We start from the raw sequence: 13,838 nt of genomic DNA, 5'->3' as shown, positions 1-13,838 counted from the left end.
CCCGTAACGCAAATCCACAATATCCGTAGGACAGAAAAGAGGGATATATACCGATAAAACTTACATTAAACTAAAACCACAATTAAAAAGTAAACACGTTGAGATACTCGAAAGGCTGCCACTGTCAGCGTTATTGATCAATATTTATTAAGGCACGCCCATAGTCTTCATCCAGTTTAAGGTCCATGTACTACAAAACTCACAACTAACACAAGTCAATATCAAATAATTCTTAATCAGCTTTATAGCAAGCCATTTGAGCATTTCATTTATGCAATATCCTACTTGGGCGCTGAATTAAGACTGAAAACTACTGCGCTGCAAACAAATGATCGACCAGTGATGACCATTTTTCTGATGTTGAATTGTCCTACTAGTGAGAACAAGGAGAATACTAATACATCAACTTGAACCTTTATGACATTTATTTGATGTCCTAGATATCCATCTTAAATGCACTTTTCCACCAACACGGTACTCAAAGCGCTTCACACTGACTTCTCATTCAACTACTGATGACGCAGCATCAGTTCAGCATCTTATTTCAGGATACGGTCACATGGTCACAAGGGCTGAAACCTACTAGGAAGGACAAAGAGAATACTAGTGCACGGTTAGTGGTGGTTAAATGAAGCTTCAAATGTGCTTCATGAACCATTTGTAGTATTTTTGGACTCCTGTCGATGGCACTTTCTGCTCAACATCGGGCTGAAAGCACAATGAATTGCCATTTTTTTAAAAAAACCTTTTATTTAAACAACAATGCCATCTAGAGGACTCAGAAATACAACAGCTGGTTCATGAAGCAAATTTGAAGCTTCATTTTCCCATCACGAGTGCACGGACCTTAAAGTGGATGTAAAGCTTACCATGGCTAGGTGTCACTTGTCAAGATGAAAATACTTCATTCCAAGTACAATCTATTAAGTGCTGACAGGAGTTTATTACCAAGAGGCAACAGTATACATTAAAATACTGTGTATGTCTTCTCATACACATTTGTACAACCAATATATATCTGCACATGGAAGGATCTGCCAATCTGGTACATGAAAAACAACAGTGTCAGTGATTTCCTCTTGTCAGGACAAAAACAACACATTCCCGGGGCTTCTTCTTTCCAAAGCGTGTGGCGTCTCGCTCATCTCCGAAGCACGGTAGCATACTTGATGGATGTATTCAAACATGCCATTTTCCTTGTCTCTTGATTTTTCGGTGGCATCATGTGAGCTTGCTCACAATGGCCTGGTTGAGAGAGTTCAGCTGATTAGTCCATTTGTCTAAAGCTGTGTAGCGAGCCCCTCCCCTTTTCTGGTAGTCGAGTTCCAGTAGCTGGTTGACTTGGTCGATTCGCCCGTGGATTGTGCTGGGAACAACAAAAAGACCATGATGACCCTTTCTGTTTGACATACGTTAGACATGAAAAGTCTATATGAGCCCCTGTTGAAATTCCATTTTTTATGACTAAAAAAGAGACGAGACAAGATAAATCATTTTTATATACGAAACAAGACAAAAAGCCTTATCTTGAAAGGGAAAGTAACAAGCTTGCATGCTGGTGACATCATCATGCGTGAGAAGCGTTTTTTCTCAGGTGGAACTGGGTCTTGGTCAAGGTAGAGGAAATTATGAACAGTTTAATTTTGACAAGAACCTCCAATGAGAACTAAAAATATATTTTTTTTTTTAGCTAAACAGTCTAATTTAGATTACGGCAGCACATGAAGTTTTTCCGAGGCAAAGGTGCGGCGGTCTTTGCTTATTTCAAGCTACTCCTGCCCTCTGCAGGAAAAAGGAGATGGGAAGTTTATACATTGGATGGGACAATTTCACTTTAGCAACAACAAATTCTCTCTCTAAATATATATATTTTTTACTTTTGATAAGGACGGGCAGAAAAAAGGCTGGATTTAGGTAATTTTATTTTAAAATCTATTTAAACTTTAATTAAGAAGTCATCATAACTATAAAATAGACAAATTAACTGGTCAATTTAGAGATTGACTAAACTTATTTCGAGACAGTGTGCTTTGTAGAGCTGGGTGAATCACAAAGTACGTATTTCATATCAGTCTCAACATGCAGAATGCCGGGGTCGGCTTCCTTATTTTATTTTTTTAATCAAAACTACATTCAGCACAATTTCTATTGATATTGATCAGGTGTCCATCGCAATATATATTGATATTAAATTATTGCCCAGCCCTGACGAGGCAATTACAAATTGATATGGTGTAGCAAGGACACAAAGATGACATACTTATCCAAAATACACTGCACAAGCAGACTCTCCACATCACAAACATCGATATTCAGCTCCTGAAACACAAAGCAAAGAGTTGTGAGTAAGCATTTTTGACTGGCAAACCAATTCGAACATATTTGCAAAGTATGTTCGAACGTATTATCAATACGGTTAAACGTGTACTAACTAACCGAAAGCGGAAGTAACAGAAAGACTCAACCCCACCCCTCCCCGCCCGGAGCAACACACACAGGAGAAAGCTGCAGCACAAACGCGGGAAGATTAATTGGCAACCGGTCCTACTATTGCTTTAAAATTGCGTTTGAAAGCATTGCTATTGAAAACAAAGATAACATTTGAACTCATTTACTGCCATTGACGGCGAAAGACGTCAAATTTATTTATTTTTTTACTCGGCTGGTAGTGAATGAGTTGGAGACCACTGCACTACTTTTTCTATTATTGCATAGGAGAATATGTTTTGACATAGAAACAAAAATACATACAGAGGGTTGAGTAAAAAAACAAGTTGTGATCAAATAATCTTACCTTAGAAATGAAAGGGATGTGTATTCTTGTATATGGTTTAATGAGTTTGATAAGTACTTGAGTTCTAATATTGCGCAGCAACTCTGCAAAAAAAAAAATAGAAATAATAATAAAATATATACTTTTGTATATATGACATGACTGCATTCAAGACAGTGTGCACCACCAACAGTCACGGTCACCACTCACCCTCTATGTGCTCTCTAATAAAGGGATCATCCATTATGTTACTGTGATTTGTTTTCAAGATTTTCTCAAATTCCGTGATGTCATTGTTCTGGTAGGCGCTGGAGGAAAAAAAAAACAAATAATGCGATTAAAACTTTACACTTGGTGTTTAATACATCTCGGTAGATGTCAGTTTTGATGCAAAACACATACAGTGGTGAGGGGTAAATGAAGCTTCAAATCCGCTTCATGAACAAGTTGTAGTATTTTTGGCCTCCTCTAGATGGCACTCTCTGTTCAACATTGGGCTGAAAGCACACTGACTTTTTTTAAACCCTTTATTTAAACCAACAGTGCCATCTAGAGGACTCAAAAATACAGGAGCTGCTTCATGAAGCAAATTTGAAGCTTCATTCTCCCATCACAAACGTGTATTTAAGAGATGAATAACAAGGACCGATTCCAATAACAAAACTTTCTTACCTTACTAAATTTGTCATTGCTAATATCTCTGGATCGTTTTTGTATGGTTTGGCCTATGGGGAGTAAATAAAAAAAAGCATTAACATTTTATCATTATGTACAATTCTGCTTTGAAGACAAAAAAAAAAAATCAACATTTGGAAATATCAGTGATGAGTTCAGATGTGTAAGTGAAACGTCACACCTCTTGCGAGTCAAAAGGATTGATTCCCGACTTCATTAGCATGTTGGCGAGCACTAAATACTTCAGGCACGTCGTCCTTCTCGGGCTTCCAGACTCGTCATAGTTTTTAAAGGCCTCAAAGAAGTCTGTGTGAGCTTTCTCAAATTCCCCTTCTCTCAGATGCATTTTGCCGCCGCATTCTGTTCGGGACCAAACAAGCACACAGAATGAAAGTGTCATTCATCGAAAGACGCTTGGTAAACACGCGATGCAAAAGTGGCGGAATGCACAACCGCTTACCTCGGATAACGCCCATTATAAGTGGATGAGGAATGGCAGATTTAATGTGGAGCGATTGCTCGTACAGGGCTTTCAATTTCTTGTTGTTTTTTTGTGCTGTGTACATCTGAATTTCCAGAGCGTAGATCTCCAACAACTGCGTGCCTTTCTTCAGGTCGTCCTCTCCATCGTCTGTCTGTGGTGAGCAAGAAAAACAAGAAGAGAGGACACTCAACAAATAATAAATGAGAGGACAAAGCAACACGTGTTGCTATCTGGTCATCGGTGCAGCTTCTATAAGATTCTGAATTCCTTTCCCTGCACTCCCCTCACCACCAACTACAATCGTCAATACATTCACTCTCAAAATTAGTTTGAAGCAAATAAATTATGTAAAATGTTCAAACTGAGCATGTGAGTACAATTCAATTGTATTTAATTTTTCAGTACAAAACATTTTCATGTTATCTTTTTAGAACTTTCTTTTCATACTGTGGCTCAGGTTTTATTGAACTTTTATGTGCAATAAATGTGAATGAAATCATAACTTAAGTGCAGCTTTTAAATGCTGTGTTGCTCAGCTGTATCGTATCTGAGGAGGGATAAGTGGTAGTGATGGGTAAATGAAGCTTCAAATCTGCTTCATGAACCAGTTGTAGTATTTTTGGACTCCTCTAGATGGCACTCTCTGTTCAACATTGGGCTGAAAGAACAATGAATTTCCATTTTTTGAAACCCTTTATTTAAACCAACAGTGCCATTTACAGGACTCAGAAATACAGAAGCTGGTTCATGATGCAAATTTGAAAGTCCATTTTCCCATCACTTATAAGCGGTCCAGAGAACAGAGGGGCGATTTGAGGAAATTTACATTACTCCAGATTGTTGTTGACATGGATTAGATTTATTTATTATCAGCATGTTGAAAAAAAAAATGCTTTGGAAAGCTTGTGCAATTCACAGTCAGAGAAGGAATTTTTATTCAATTACTAAGGCACGCAACCATGACACAAATAGCTCTCAAGTGGTGAGAGTCTGGTTACCTGGCAAGACTGGTGCAATTGCCTCAGGATCTTCTGCAGCTTTCCATACTCTTCCCGCTCAAGGTACAACTTCCCCAGCTATAGTGACAAAACAACACGATCAAGTTCACTTCTTTTAGTACTAATGTGAAGTGTGATAATTTTTAGATGCAGAAAAAAAACTTTAGTTACCTTTGTGTTTGTTTTAAACCAAAGTCTGTCGTTTTTTGCGTCTTTTAAAGCTTCTAGAGTAGTTTCGTAGAACTCTTGTAGTAAATCCATCTGGCAACACAGGAAACACACTTTACAACATAACACAAAGAGACACATTTACAATGTTACCTTGTAATTTTAAATTGTGATTCAAAACATCTTTAGCCATTGAAAAGAATGAAAACGTTATGAATCTGTTGCAGCCTCAGAAAATACAACAAACAGATTGTAATGGGTGTTATATGATCTGTCTACATGTTGTTGCATCACCATTGGTGTTCAAATATCTGTCGCTTAAAGTATGAAGAAGCTGCCATATAGATGTGATTTGTGAGCCCGTTTTTGCTGTTGTGCATTTTTTGATACCATTAAGCTACCGACTTTCGTAAGGCAGTGCCTGTTACACAGACAAAACAAGTAATGCTCTTTGTTTAATTTTAGCAACAAACTTAAAACCTCTTCTTATAAACTTGTTTCTATAATCATTTAATTGCACCTGTTTAGAGGTTGAGATGTAGTCCAGAATGGAGTTGATGGACTTTTCGGAGTAGTTTCTGGTGACTGCACTTCTTATGTATGTCAGCAACTGTTTGTATCTGTTCATCATCTCTGGGAAATTAGTCTGCGGTAAGACATATCAAAACAATTATTCAGAGCGGGCATGGTGATGTCAGCTGGGGTCGGTGTGACGTTATTTACCAGTTTAAAGTTGATTTTAATCATCTGTTTCAGCGCCTTGAACCCCCATTCGCCTTTCTCGCCTTCCAATTCCAAAACCTGATGATGAAAAGATGACACTATTTCGTATGAACAAAATGATGTTTGTGAAACTATCAGACAACATTGCATTGAGGACCACTCCACCTTCTGGAAACTGCTGAGAGCTGCTTTGGGGTCATCCTCCTTCAATGCTTTGGAGTTGTAGTACTGGTTCTCCAGGTCAACATTTGGCTCTGAATTGCTGTCTTCTGAGTATTCCTGGATGTTAGCACACGTGCACTATTACACACGTGTACTATTACAAACCCCCAATAGTTAGAGTTGCTAGCAGAGCGTTAGCGTAACATAAGTTCAGGGAAGCAAAACATAACATCTCTTCCTGTGGTATTCAAATTCTGCTACTCCGATCGTCGGCTAAAGTTAGCCCACCTATTTGCTAACTTAGCCGGCTGTAATGCAACGATTTAGTCAAAGGATTAAGGGAATGCATGCAAGTTTCACAAAACTGTCCCGACTACATTGTTGTTTATTTTTGTTAGTCAGCTTTACAGTGCCGAGTCTGAGTATGGCAGCTTGTAAACTATATTAGCCCCACAGGCTAACTACGAGGCTAACGCTAGCTAGCACGTAATATCGCTGCTTTCCACTTCTGCCAAAGATGAAAGGCAGGAGTTTGATCATTTGAGGTGGAAATACCAGGTCGTAGTCCTCTTCATCGTCACACATGAAATCGTCCTCCATGTCAGACATTGTGATAGTCCTTGTAGTCCTTGTTCAAACGAATAGTTGGCCGGCCTGTGCTGTGTTTTGCGGCGATGGGGAGGAGATGGTGTGTCAGGGTGGCAAAGAGCCGCCGCGGCTCCACTCCTGTCGCTAGATGGCGCTATTGGATCGCCTCACCATCATGCTCTCCATGTGGTGAAGAGTTGGCAAGTGGCGCCCTTGCCTCACCACCACAGGAAAGAAATACAAACACCAGGAGGCTGTTTTAGCAGTACTTTCAAAGACTTTAACAAATACGTTCGAACGACATAGCCCAGTCCACCCCCCCTCACTCCGCGCTTCCTTACTGTTGCATTTATTAAATCGATGAACTACACCAGGGAACACACAATTGTAGTTCTGTCTCGAGAGAACATCCTAAACTCTGAAAAGAAGACACGTGGTAGTAGTTTACAACTTTACATTTTCATATGTAAGTCAATTTGAGTTTTCCTCATATTCATGAAACAAACTTAAATTATCCGCCTGCAATGGACCAAAAATTGCATCTTTTTCTATGTTCTGTCATTTTATAGCACATAGAGCATGTAGTCAGCTGTTAACTTGAATTAAAAAGGACTATACTGTTAAATGCCTGATTTATTTTTTATCTTAATCTTTGGAGTCTGCTAAAGATAACAAATATTTAAAGATTTTAATCCAGTTTTTGTGCTGTGGCAAAAAGCACTAAAAGTATTACCTTGGCGCCATCTAGTGCCATTTTGGTGCTACAAAACTGAAACATTGAAGTGAGTTGAAGAGCTTCATTTAGACACATGGTGTGCTTTGCTACCATATTGTCGCAGCAAAAAGGCAAAAAAACTGTTTTGGAGTCATCCATTCATTTTGTGTTTTCACTTTTCGTGACAGGCCCGGATTCCTATCCTCCTCAAATGGCAGAGGTTCACTGTTTTTCCAGAATTCCCCATTTGACATCATAAGTTTATTGAAAAAAAATACTGATGAGTGTGAGTAAAAAAATACAAGCGTGTCAAGCTATGATGTCAATTGGGCCATAATATTTACAATATCCAGGCATGAATTATAAACACTGCTGCGAGCGAGAGCGACGAGTGTATCCACAGATCTCTCATCTGACGTACGGACTGAAAAGCTTTCAGAACGTCCACAGAAATATCATTTGTATGGAAGTGTGTTTATATTGACATTGCATGGCTGTCCACTGCATTCACATAAAAACCACAATATGTCTGCACACGCCGCTGACATGCTCCAGTATGTTCACACCCTTTTATTGCATGTGTGAGATGAGTCAATGAAACAGCAGTGCGTGCTTGGTGTCTGTCAACAAATCATTAAAACATCTATTGGATCAACATAAAGACCTAATGAACGAGCGGCTTGGAGCAAAAAAAAAAAAATGTTGGGGAGGCGGGGGATGTAGGATGTGGGGGCGGCTGGACAAAAAGGCCAATAGCTCTGCTCTGATTTGACAGAGGTGACAAAAGTACTCACAGGCCTTAGTAGAGGTACAGATACTTAAAAAAAAACATAAACACGGGTTGACTGTATTATATTATTAAAGGCAAATGTTTTTTCTAGCATGTGTCGCTTGTCATAAAATCTTTCAAGGGTGCAGTTTTGTGGTGCCTTGAAATAAATGAGTCTGATTGGTACGAACAACAAGATTAAACACATCCGAGGGTGGCTCAGACAATAAATAAAATAAGGATGAAAAGTCAGGCACGTCTGTGCTTTCTGACGACCAAAATACCTGAAGAATTAGATATAATGATATCACCCAGAAGAGGAATGGGGAAATACTTTTGAGAAATCATTGTTGCTTAAGAACTGCCAACAGGTCTAGTCCAGGCAGCACCGAGCAATTGAAAGTCTCAGCTGATGAGATAATTGGATGGCAATCAAACAGCTGCCATTTTCTTATTCTCTTACATTTAAAACGTGATTGTAAGAAGTCGGATCAAAACATTGCCCCACCCGTGCCCTACTTCTTGAAAGAACAAACATGATTTCACCTTTCAAATATTCATTTGTCTGTTTTATTGCCACAGTGTAATCTGCCCATCACAAAGATGGGACTGATTCACGATCCAAACACAACAGCCCCCATATACAATTTAGTCCCAAATAGTAGAGAATTAAATACACAATTATATATATATATATATATATATATATATATAAAATTATATATATATATTAAATTGTTATTTATTTTTTTTTTTTTTCGTGAAGTAATTTCACTTTAGGAGACACTTTGAATGAGAATAAATTCGATCCCAATTCATATCACCTAATACTGAGTTTATTACTGAGAAATATGAATTCTTGTTTGGCTACAGATTACAGTGGAAATGTTTGATTCTAAATTCTGGATAGTGGACCGATGATGCAGACCGTTAAATCCTAATCTTGCACGCTTGCTTTCGTAATACAAGGGAAACAAAGAAAATTCAACAAGTCCACGTTTGTATCTTTAGTGGGCTGAAGGTCAATACAAGCACAAACAGTGACGCAGGTACAATGTCAAAGTCATTACTGTATTGTCTCTAAAGAAGTCCTCTTTGAGCAATTCATCTCTAATTCCAGTGCTCATATCAAATGGGAAGTCAATTAAAAAAAACAATTTGCAATAAAATGTTCTATGCGCCTTCACTAGTCTAAACTTGGCATTCTGATAAACATTGCATGAGTGGAATATGAGTTTAGCAGTAAATCCGCTCGTCTTTGGCCATCTCGCGGGGCGGCCATTTTGTCACTTCTAAAAAATGACTCACCTTGTTTTCTGAAGCTGAGCTATGATTGGTCGTTATTTGAGCCCTGAGCAACTGTGTCATTTCCTGTCAACAGTCTGGCAAAATGGCCGCCCCCTGAGATGTACAAAAACAGATGGATTTTACTGGTCAACTCATATTCCGCAAACGCAATATTTATCAAAATGCCGTGTTTCAACAACAGAACATTTCTTGCAAAAAAAACAAAAAAAAAACACATTTGGGTTGACTCCCCCTTTAAGAGATCACATCCATCCATTAAGATCGGCTTTGTTTACGCCTCTACTTGTGGTTCAGCCGTTTTGAACTAAGGGTCCTAACAAGGAGCCACGTGAGATTTTTCCAGCCAGTCACGAATAGTAAATTTCCATTGCGAAAGGCCGAGGTTCACACTGAGAGATCACTTTGATGTACAATATGTTTACGAGTGGCATGTTAAACGGCACCAAATTACAATTCTGGCAAAGAAACGCGCCTTTAAATGGGAAGAAAACATCTTGATCACAGTGTGCGTAGGCCTTCTTTGTCAAAGCATCGTGTAGGTTTTGAGACAGTAAGTGTCTATGTGTGTGTGTGGGGGTGTGTGTGTGTGTGTGTGTGTGTGTGCGTGTCTGCCTTCATGCGCACAGACGCGACCATATCCACCAGCGCAAATTGTGTCTGACATTGCACCAGGAAGACAAATCACTCTGTTTGCTCGAATAAATTGAACGCCCAAACATTTGTGGTCAGACATTTCTTAGTCGCGCGTTTGTTTTTATTTGTGATGTTCATTTGATTGATAGGTTTGATTTGATTTGTTAATGTTGATGATATGTTGTCGCTTCCAGAGCGGGACCATTTGTCGACAGGGAGACAGAGGGCGGCGGCATATCTCCCCAGTCTGAACCATTCAACGATAGGTGCGGGTTTAGGCGCATGAGCATCGGAGTGTATTTCCTAATATGCCTTAGGTTGGAGTTAGTAAACACTAGTGATGGGAAATGAAGCTTCAAATGTGCTTCATGAACCAGCTGTTGTATTTTTGAGTCCTCTAGATGGCACTGTTGGTGTAACTAAAGGCTTTAAAAAAATGGCCCGATGTTGAATAGAGAGTGCCATCTAGAGGCGTCCAAAAATACGACAGCTGGTTCATGAAGCAGATTTGAAGCGTCATTTACCCATCACTAGTAAAAACATTTCCCCCAAAAATCTACCAGCCTCCCAAGAGGGGTAAAGAAGAGTGTATTCCAGCTTTACTTAAAAAAATGTGAGAAACTCTCAACGTAGTGAAGTCATGAAAATATTTATTTTTTCCTCCCACTCTGTCCACCATGTAAAATGTTTGTGTCAGTTCGGAAGTAATTGATTCATGCAATTCATCAACGGAAATTGAATATCTGTTCGGATTGTCGACATGTGACCGCAATCTGCATTTACACGCACAACGGGCAAGTGTGTATTTTGTCTGCCTTTAAAGAAAGGGACGGATGATTACATTGTGTTTTTTGTGGTGAGTTTTGGGGGTTGTCATGACCTGCAGAGAGGACCAAAAAAACGTTAAAAGAGTAATCTAATATACAAATCTCGGAGGTTTACAATCTGTAAAGAGTTAAGAGGCGACGGCGAAGAGTACTTACAAATGTCTCTGGGCACTTTTCCCACAACGGCGGGAATTCCACTCCGCCTCATCAATCTGGAGTTGTTTACCTCCTAAATGTGGGGGCATGGTGCAGTGTCTGTGACAAAGTCAGTGTATGCGTGGTCAAAAAGAGAGCCTCGGGGTTTTGTGGGCTTGCATCTTCGGGACGGAGTGGATACGATCAGACCCCCCCTTTTATTGGTGTGGTCACTTGACAACTCGAATTTATTAGCACATGCGAGCAAATAGGCAAACACCGACATATGTAGCACGTTTGGAAAATTACATCTTAGCATGCGAGCATTGAACAGATGGCTTGTCTAATGACTGCTGCGTACAGTGCTGGTGTGTGTGTGTACGCGTGTGTACGTGTGTGTGTGACGTTCCCATTACATGTCCTCCATGCAACTCGCGAGACCCCAAAGCGTAAGTCTGGCTTTCATTTGCTTTTTGTCTTAACTGGCACGAGTTTGCAAGACGCAGGTGGTTAGAGAGGGAAAACAAAATAAAGATGGATCGTTTTCTGCACTTGTTTTTCATGTCAAGGGAGGACAGACGGGGGGGCCTCATCACTTGTCAAAAGAGATCCAGAGTTTGTTCTTCATGGTGTTAATTCCCTTTAATAAGTATCATTATCTGCTCATTTCCAATGTTTTTATACCTGTTTGATCTCGAACAGAGGATAAGGTGATGAAAGTCTTTTTATTGCTAGTGATGAACAAATAATAATCCCCTTAGAAGAGCCTTTAAATGACATCAGTGTGATAGCGTGAGAGGATCTGTTGTGATTGATGTCAGGGCATGATCGTTATACAATGATCTCATTTAATGGTGATTTAAATATTTTCAAATATTTTGCTTTACTCTCCTGTCATTAATGGACCTCATAATCAAATAAAATGGGACACATTCCGACATGTTATCTAATGAGCTAATTTAATGAGACCTGACTGTAAAAGAATAGTCACATGTTGAATGATGTGTAAAAACAATACATTACTTAATTCTATATTTATACAACTGGGTCGCAAAATTAATGTCGTTTTCATGCCGCCGTTTTACTCCTCCGGTCGTATTTTATTGGAGGAAGAGCATGACTGTCGATTAGCTAATCTACCACTACTATATTTGGCAAACATATTGGCAAAGGCCATTTTATATAAAATAAGAATTTCACAAATATTCCATTAGCTAGCACCATAATTTACCAAAATAAATGCACGAGTAGTTTCCTTTAGGTCAATTCGATTGTGTTACTATTGTTAGCTTCATATGATCGAAAACCAGGAAACCGAAAATTTGTGTTTGGATGTGGCAAAAGCCAAGCAAGAAATCAAAATTACAAATTATTTTGGGATGACCTTTTTTTATTAGTCAAAAACTGAAAACACGGATCCACAAAAGAACATATCAACCACATCCAGGAAACAAATATTTGGACTTGGGATACGTCTGGAATCTTCTATATGCTCTAGTTGAGTGGTTCTCAACTTTTTTTCAGTCATGTACCTAGTGATGAGGAAATGAAGCTTCAAATCTGCTTCATGAACCAGTTGTAGTATTTTTGGACTCCTCTAGATGGCACTCACGGTACAAGCCCCATAAATTGCCATTTTGAAACCCTTTAATTAAACCAACAGTGCCATCTAGAGGACTCAAAAATATGGCAGTTGGTTCATGAAGCAAATTTGAAGCTTCATTTTCCCATCACTAAATGTACCCTCTGTGAAATTTTTTTCAGCCAAGTACCCCTTAAACAGCGCAAAGCATTTTTGGTTAAAACAAAACAACTAAGCCTTTGAACAGATCATCAGTGTCTAATTTATTACACTTTAGAACCTTTTAATCTTTATTTTAATTAGTCCACAAAAAATGATCAACATGAATTGTCCTCCTTTGGATCATAGACGAGATCTGCAACTTGTGGGCGTAAATCCAAATAAAACATAATCTTCAACATACAACTGGAATTTTTCCGACTCTGGTTTGGCCTTCTTTTGCACTTGTGAGTTTTTTCAGGCTTATGCTTCAACCATGACTCCATTATTTGCGTTTTCTGAACTTCCATTTTCCTGAAACATTTAATTAATTCAATAATTATTTTTAAAGGAATTTTGTTTTATTTCAAATCTGACGTACCCCCCGGAGTTCCTTCAAGTACCCCCGAGGGGTACGTGTACCGCCATTTGAGAACCACTGCTCTAGTTCATTTGCTGAATTATTTACTTTACTTTCCCATGCATTATTAACGGTTTATCCGGGTCCAAGTAACACCTGGCGGTCTGAGTCTTCTCACGTGTTGCCTAACCCTCCACCTCAGAGAGCCCAGACACCCAAAAGAAGACTTCCTTCCACTTGTTCTCTCTGTGACCTTCCCATTGGGTACGACCCAAAGCTAGGATGTCGTACGTGGTTTGCCACTTATATAAAAAACAGCCAATGAAAAGTCAGAGCTTGATGATGCGATCAGAACCGCACATCCGATAACAGCAGGAATGAGATCCTAAAAGCTTCTTTATACTCACGCAGGCCGTGACCACACGGACGTCACTGCGGCAATGTCACGCGCAGTTTGCCGCGATACTCGTGCGCAAACCACACGCAACATTATGAAAATGTGTTACAGTATCACGCCAAGTTGGAAGTTGTCGTCACGGATGAAATTGGCGAACGCACAACATTTTGGGCCAAATCCTGTCAGCATTTTGACTTTGCCGAACGTCGACCCACGCGCCAAACGCGTGCGTGCTACAACAAAGTGACCTTGATGACGAGATGATGCATTTAATTGTATTGCGAAATGAATGTAAGTGGTCTATGCGTTTGTCGGCATCTTTACAAACACAGATCTCTCGTT

The 13,838-nt window shown here is 39.4% G+C and overlaps 1 protein-coding gene across 1 annotated transcript; it reads right to left on the bottom strand.

Moving 5' to 3' along the window:
• Positions 1-923: 923 nt before the first annotated feature.
• On the bottom strand, positions 924-6,803 carry cops2 (COP9 signalosome subunit 2). Its single transcript, XM_088296308.1, has 13 exons — positions 6,539-6,803; positions 5,987-6,100; positions 5,822-5,899; positions 5,619-5,744; positions 5,102-5,191; positions 4,931-5,008; positions 3,909-4,083; positions 3,630-3,808; positions 3,446-3,498; positions 2,984-3,081; positions 2,795-2,877; positions 2,261-2,319; positions 924-1,366 (listed from the first exon to the last, which is right to left on the bottom strand). The coding sequence occupies exons 1-13, from the start codon at positions 6,590-6,592 to the stop codon at positions 1,222-1,224; spliced, it is 1,332 nt and encodes a 443-aa protein (XP_088152434.1). The 5' UTR covers positions 6,593-6,803; the 3' UTR covers positions 924-1,221.
• Between the last annotated feature and the right edge of the window lie 7,035 nt (positions 6,804-13,838).

This window comes from Idiotropiscis lumnitzeri, chromosome 5 (genome assembly GCF_059441095.1).
Source record: "Idiotropiscis lumnitzeri isolate Australia: NSW breed Sydney's pygmy pipehorse chromosome 5, RoL_Ilum_1.0, whole genome shotgun sequence".
NCBI classification, from domain to species: domain Eukaryota; kingdom Metazoa; phylum Chordata; class Actinopteri; order Syngnathiformes; family Syngnathidae; genus Idiotropiscis; species Idiotropiscis lumnitzeri.
The sequence above is the reverse complement of the archived record's forward strand: the minus strand, read 5'-3'. Positions and strand labels throughout refer to the sequence as shown.

What these genes read in the sequence shown, in the direction of transcription:
- cops2 (XM_088296308.1), bottom strand. Translation starts at nt 6,592, where the DNA reads ATGTCTGACATGGAGGACGATTTCATGTGTGACGATGAAGAGGACTAC. An exon ending in GGTTTAAAACAAACACAAAG is followed by an intron (nt 5,009 to 5,101) that starts GTAACTAAAGTT and finishes TTGTCACTATAG; the next exon opens with CTGGGGAAGTTGTACCTTGA. An exon ending in GTGCAGTGTATTTTGGATAA is followed by an intron (nt 1,367 to 2,260) that starts GTATGTCATCTT and finishes TGTTGTTCCCAG; the next exon opens with CACAATCCACGGGCGAATCG.